We start from the raw sequence: 6,730 nt of genomic DNA, 5'->3' as shown, positions 1-6,730 counted from the left end.
CTGGCATTTGGTTGAGTCAGTGTTTCCTGACTCGTAAGCCCTCCCCCCACGACAAGGGAGCCAGTATTGGGAGGGAAAAACCCCCGGAGAAGTCGGAATTCTCCCCTTTCAAAAGTGTTATTCCTAGATTATTAATTTCACAGGAAATTAATAAGCTAAGAAAGTTCCTCACAAATAAAACTACTACTTGAAATAAAGCCCAAACTAAATATTCCCCCTACAGACCGTAGTAACAGTCCACTACCTTATCCCTAAGATTACAAAGGAACTGAACAAACCTGTTACCACTCTTCCCTACCTGCTGTCCATCTTGCAACATCCTCAAAGTCCTGCTCAATTCCTCCAGAGATGGACGCCGCTTTGCGTTTCTACACAAGCTCCTGCTGACGAGGTTCTTCAGAACCTGGTTTTCTTCATATCCAGGTATCTCCTCCATCAGCTTCCCAAAGGAGAAGATGTCAGTCTCTGGGCTTGTTGGTCCGCAATCCTTGCTGAGCACTGGGTCATAATGATACCCCGCGAAGTTCTTGATCGGTCTCGGAAACAGTCTCCTTCCAAAAGGCAAGCAAAACCCAAAATCAATTATGGTGGCCACCGGGTCTTCTGGGCACACACCTTCTTCAATCATGACATTGCTAGCATGCAAGTCATTATGTCCAACTCCAGTCTTGTGGATGTCCCCAAGAATCTTCGCCACCTTAGCCAGCACACCAAAAATCCTGTGCACATCATCTGCGTATTTACGCATAAACTGACCCAGAGTGTAGCCGCCATTGTAAGACATGGCAATGGCCACATCAGTCTTCGTGTCACGCCGTCCATACAGAACTGGAACTCCTTCAATTCCTTGAAGCTTCTCTAAACATTCTGCTTCTTTGAAGAAACCTTTTCTTTGCTCAGGTCCATTGTCCTTCAAGACCTTCAGAACACCATCTCTCCAGACTCGTTTGCATCTGATCTTGCATCTGAAGGCCCTTCCGTAGGAGCCTTCTCCAAGGAGTCTTTCTGTCCTGATATCACTCCGCTTCAGCCTTCTGTGAGGGTCACTTGCAGGTTCCAGCTTCACTTTCTTTGGGGACATCCCTGACTCTTCATCCGTCAGCTTTCTCTTCCTACCAGCTTCAGCAATTCCTACTTCTGTTTTCTTCTCAGCGCCAAGTCTTCTTTTCTTCGGGGAGTTCCCTCTTCGTCCATCCCCATCCAGAACTTTCCTCTTCAGAGTCCCAGGCATCGTTGCTTCTATTGAGAACTAGGTCCGCCAAACTTACCTTATGCACAAAGGACCTTCCAAGACTTACCTGCAGTTCTCAATGAGCGTGGCACCCGAATACCCATCTTTATATACCCTAGGTTGAGATATTTTTCCGATTTTTCAATTTTTCAAATTTCAAAAATGATTTTTCAAATTTCCCCCGTCATTTTCATCCTACTTTCATTTTTTCTTTCCTTCTCCGTGCCCGTCGTCCTCTGGCTCCTGTCTTTCTTTCTTTCTTTCTCTACGTAATTTTTATTGCAGCGATTTAGCAAACAAGGGATTCTTGTATATATACCCATACATACATACATACATACATACGAAAATATATAGCCAACAGAGAAAATAGCCTAGTGAAGAATTGAGAGAATGATAGATAGAATTATAGATAGATAGTTTAAATATCATCCATGTACTTAGTTTAGTATTGCATGATTATTCAGGGGTGTAGGAGCGTCTTTTTGGGTAGGTGGGGGGCTAAAGTTTGAGAAGTCACTGAGGACAGGAGCCTCCCCAGAAATTTACTTTATAAAAAAAAAACCCATAGATGCGATTTCCTGCTTCTGACAGCTGATTATGGCAACCACAAAATCATGTTTTTATTTTAGATGATTTTTATGTAACCAATTACAATTTGTACACTATGACTATCGTTAAAAACCGGTAGACCTACTTGATGAATTTACCAAAAACTTACTATCTAACATTGAAGGCGATAGCCTTAGTGGCATCAATATGTTTACTGCAGGAATTTTCATGTTTCCTCAGTTTCTTTAAGGTTTCAGACGTAATCCTTTAGTTTAATGAACGATGATTGTTCCTTTTCCTCATACTTTATTCACTACAACACTGTTTCGACAAAACTTTGTCTTTATCAAGTGATAAAGACAAAGTTTTGTCGAAACAGTGCTGTTGTGAATAAAATATGAAACAAATAGATAATCATCGTTCATTGAACTAAAGGATTAGGTCTGAAAACTTAAAGAAACTGAGGAAATATATTGACGCCAATAAGGCTATCAACTTCAATGAAAATTGCATTAGTGAGAAGCTGTGTCCCAAAAACATATATATATATATATATATATATATATATATATACATATATATATATATATATATATATATGTATATATATATATATATATATATATATATATATATATACTGTATATATCTATCTATCTATCAATATATATATATATATATATATATGTATATATATTCATATATATATACATACATATATATATATATATATATATATATATATATATATGTACAAATATATATATATATACATATATATATATATATACATATATATATATATATATATATATATATGTGTGTGTGTGTGTAGGTGTGTGTGTGTGTGTAAAAGCTCAAGCTAGAGACGGCTGGCGAAATCTAACCGAGGCCCTTTGTGTCAATTGACGTAGGAGATGATATATATATATATATATATATATATATATATATATATATATATGAATATATATATTTATATATATATATGTATATATATATGTATATATATATATATATATATATATATATATATATATATATATGTGTGTGTGTGTGTATGTGTGTAATAAAAAGCCCAACTTTGGAAACTGAACCTCGGAACATACGATGTCACGACCCTGAATAAGGAAGTATATAATAACTAAGATGAAATAATCCTAAAATCTTAGAGGCTCAATGGAAAACCTATTTAGAACGAAGTAGAAAAGGTATAAATTTAGACAAAAAAGTTAGCCACCGTATAAAGATATGCCTGTTAAATACTAAAGCACTAACCAAACAGAAATCTAGAGGTAGAAAATGAGATGAACACAAGTAAAATTCATATATTTTTTACGACAGAAACCCACCAAAAGATAGATAAAACACAACTAAGTAAAGGTCTGTGAAAGATAGAAAAAAAAGGGGTTTTAAAGACAAAAAGGGTGGTGGGTTAATGTTAATTTTTAAGAATAACGATGTCACTGAAGCAGAGGAATTGGAAACAAAGCACAGCGATATGATAATGGTAAAGTGCAGAATCTACAACTTAATATTTCTGATAATACTAGTATATTTCGCAGCAGGATATACAGAACATAAGAAAAAGAGATCAAGAATTGAAAGCAGAATGTGAAAGATTAATACAGAAAGCAGGAGAAACAACTCCTTCACTAGTATTGGGAGATTTTAACGGCCACCTGGGATTTCTGGGACACCAACAAGTAGACAGAAATGGGGAAATGATGCTAGACTGGATGAGTAACCACAACCTAACACTATTAAATGGAGATGAAAGGTGTTCAGGACTATACACGTGGAATACACAAGACCAGTATAGTGCTATTGATTTTGTTCTTGTAAAAAATATGTTATATAAGCAATTTAAATGTATGGAAATAGATGAAGAAAAAACAGTATTAGATATATCAGATCACAACTTACTAACAGTAGAATTGGAAGTAAAAACAAATAGAGAAAATGACTACAATAAAGGGAAGTGGGAAGAAATTACATATTATAGCAAATACACAAAAGATATAGACGAATATGTGAAATCCATAGAGAGAAAACTCGTTAGCAAGGATGTTAAAAACAATGAAGAGCCAAACATAATAATGGTAGAAATGAAACAAGAATATTTGGCTAAAACATATAGAAGAAGGGTAACGAATGATGGGAAGACCAAAGAACAACCTTGGGTAACCGAGGAAATAAGGAGAAAGATTAAGGGAAGAAAGGAACTTAATAGAAAAAAGAGAAAGGAAAAAGATATTAGATTAAAAACAGAATTAGAAGAAAAATACAATCATAAGAAGAAAGAAGTACAAATACTGGTGAAAGATAGTATAACTTTATATGAGAAAAAGAAGACCAGGGAGATGAGAGATGATAAAAATAATGAACTATGGGAAAACATAAAAAAAAAAATAAGAAATAGCAACGAAATAAAAAGCGAAGCAATACTATTATATGGAGAAAGAGGAAATAAACTATCAGATGAAGAGGCTAAAGAAGAATTAGTAAAACTTTGGAAAACAGTCTACAATACACATGAAAATAGAATATCAGAGATCTGGAATGAGGAGGAGAATGAATACCAAGATAATTCAAGAAGAGAAGACGACATTATAATAGTAAATGAATGTAGTGTACCAGAACACCTAAGGGAGCATTATGATGCTTTATTAAATGTCAAAGGAGTAATTAAAATCATTGCCTGCCGCTGAAATAAACAAAGGTAACTTAGAAAAATGCCTAAAACGCCTAAAGAAAGGTAAAGCAGTTGGGCCAGATGGACTAAAGCCAGACTATTACAAAGCTATGATGATAAGTGATATATGATATGTAAGAATACACTAGTGAACTACTACAAAGAGGAATTAGCCAGTAGGGAAAAACCCAAAAGCTGGAAAGAATCCAGAACAAAAAATGTTAAACAAGAAAAACCAACCAACAGCCAAGGAATTAAGACCAATAACACTCACAAATGAATCATAAAAAAAAAAAAATATACACAGCTTTTATCAAGGATGAAATAGAAGGACATCTAAAAAGTAATAATGCCATAGAGGATAGTCAAGCGGTATTTACAGAGGGAGGAAGGATTGAGGATACTATATTCATCTTACGGTATATGGTCAAAGAAACTTTATAAAATAAGAAAAAGACTCATAGTTGCCTCTTTAGATTTCAAAAAAGCTTTTGATTCCATAAAAAGGGAAGCACTGATATAAACATTAAAGCAATATAAAGTACATACTAGTATAATAACCCCTACTGTATAGCTGAAGTATATGTGGGAGACTCTACTACCATAGTCATAGGGGAAAAAGTAGAAAAAAAATGAGCGTAAATAATGGAACAAAGAAAGACTGTACTGGCTCTACAACATTGTTCAAATTAATTACTTATCAGATTATAAAACAAGTAGAAAAGGAAGGTAATGGTTTTAAAAATGATATTATAAAGCTAGTAGTAATATTTTTTTTTGCTGATGATGTCCTAGTGCTTGCTGAGAGTATAGAGGATGCTGAATTGAGCATAAGGAAAGTGATAGATATAGGAAAGCAGTGTGGTTTAGACATAAATAGAGATAAACGTAGCGTACTTATATATAATATGAAGGAGAAACCAGATAACATAGAGGGAAATTAGGAAATAATAGTAGTAAGCAATATTGAATACCTAGGTATCAAGGTAGATGACAGTAGGAACATGTTCAGAACACAGAAAAGTAAAATGATTGTTAAGGCTCAAAGGCCAGCTAATCTTACATATTCAATCATAGAAAAAATTTGCAATAAAATACCGATAGGGAAAACATACTGGAAAAGTGTAGCACTACCTTCCATATTATATGGAACAAATGTAATTAACTTAACGGAAACTGAAATAGAAAAGTTGCAGAGAATTGAGAATGGAGTGTAAAGAAGGATATTAGGGGGTGTAAAGAATACAGCAATTGTAGCCTTGAGAGGGGACGTAGGAGCATCTGCTATGAAAACGAGGGTAATGGATGGGATTCTGAGGTACATTAATAGCATTTTTAAGGGAGAGAAGGACATACTAACAGCAATAGTCAATGATATGGAAGAAAAAAAGAGAGGAAGTTGTGGATGCATGTGAAGTAGTATGCTGAAGAATGTGGGATGGCTATAAGAGAAGTCAAGAGATGTACCAAAGAGGACATAAAGAAGAGAACAAGAGAATGGGACACAAGTAAATGGAAAAGTGAAATTGAGTGCAAGGAGAGCCTAATTCTGTATAAAAACTGGAAAAGTGAAATCAAGGAGGAGGAAGTATATGACAACACATTGGTGTCAATTTTATTATTTAGAGCAGGGGCAAACACATTAGGGTTGAATATAAAAAACAGACACCAAGATGGAAATATAAACTGTGTATTCTGTGATGTAGAAGAAAATGCTAACCACTTCATGTTATATTGTCCACAGTATAGTGATATAAGAATAAAAGCAATTGAGCTCCAACAATCATACGAAGAAGATAGTGCACAAACAGTTGGAAAATTCCTTTTTATGAAGAAAATATTGAAAATAAGAAAAGTGTACTATGACAAACGTGAATGGAAAGAGAAAAACTAGTGAAAATAAGAAACACACAAAACTAAAGACACAAAGGCAAAGCCTCAACCTGAATCTGATCTGACCTGACTGGAGAAAAAGATGGAAAGTGGAAATTGAACTTAACTTCAGAAGAAGAAGACGGAAGCATTCTTGCACGAACAATATTAATTGAACGGAAGTAAAAGAACAAATAGACTCTGTACTGAACACAAACAAATCATAATAAAAAAAAAAATCAGTGGACCACCCAGGACAGCAAGGTGTAAGAGAGCTTATGATATAAGCAATCAGAGAAAATAGTCGTCACAAAGAAGAAAAAGTACTGGCATTTGGTTGAGTCAGTGTTTCCTGACTCGTAAGCCCTCCCCCCACGACA

At 34.6% G+C, this 6,730-nt stretch overlaps 1 protein-coding gene across 1 annotated transcript; it reads right to left on the bottom strand.

The window, feature by feature from the left end:
- Positions 1–217: 217 nt before the first annotated feature.
- On the bottom strand, positions 218–1,231 carry LOC137639332 (probable serine/threonine-protein kinase CPE1738). Its single transcript, XM_068371611.1, has one exon. It carries the CDS (start codon positions 1,229–1,231, stop codon positions 218–220), a length of 1,014 nt encoding a protein of 337 aa, XP_068227712.1.
- Between the last annotated feature and the right edge of the window lie 5,499 nt (positions 1,232–6,730).

The sequence above is a fragment of the Palaemon carinicauda genome, chromosome 4, assembly GCF_036898095.1.
Source record: "Palaemon carinicauda isolate YSFRI2023 chromosome 4, ASM3689809v2, whole genome shotgun sequence".
Lineage (NCBI taxonomy): Eukaryota > Metazoa > Arthropoda > Malacostraca > Decapoda > Palaemonidae > Palaemon > Palaemon carinicauda.
The sequence above is the reverse complement of the archived record's forward strand: the minus strand, read 5'-3'. Positions and strand labels throughout refer to the sequence as shown.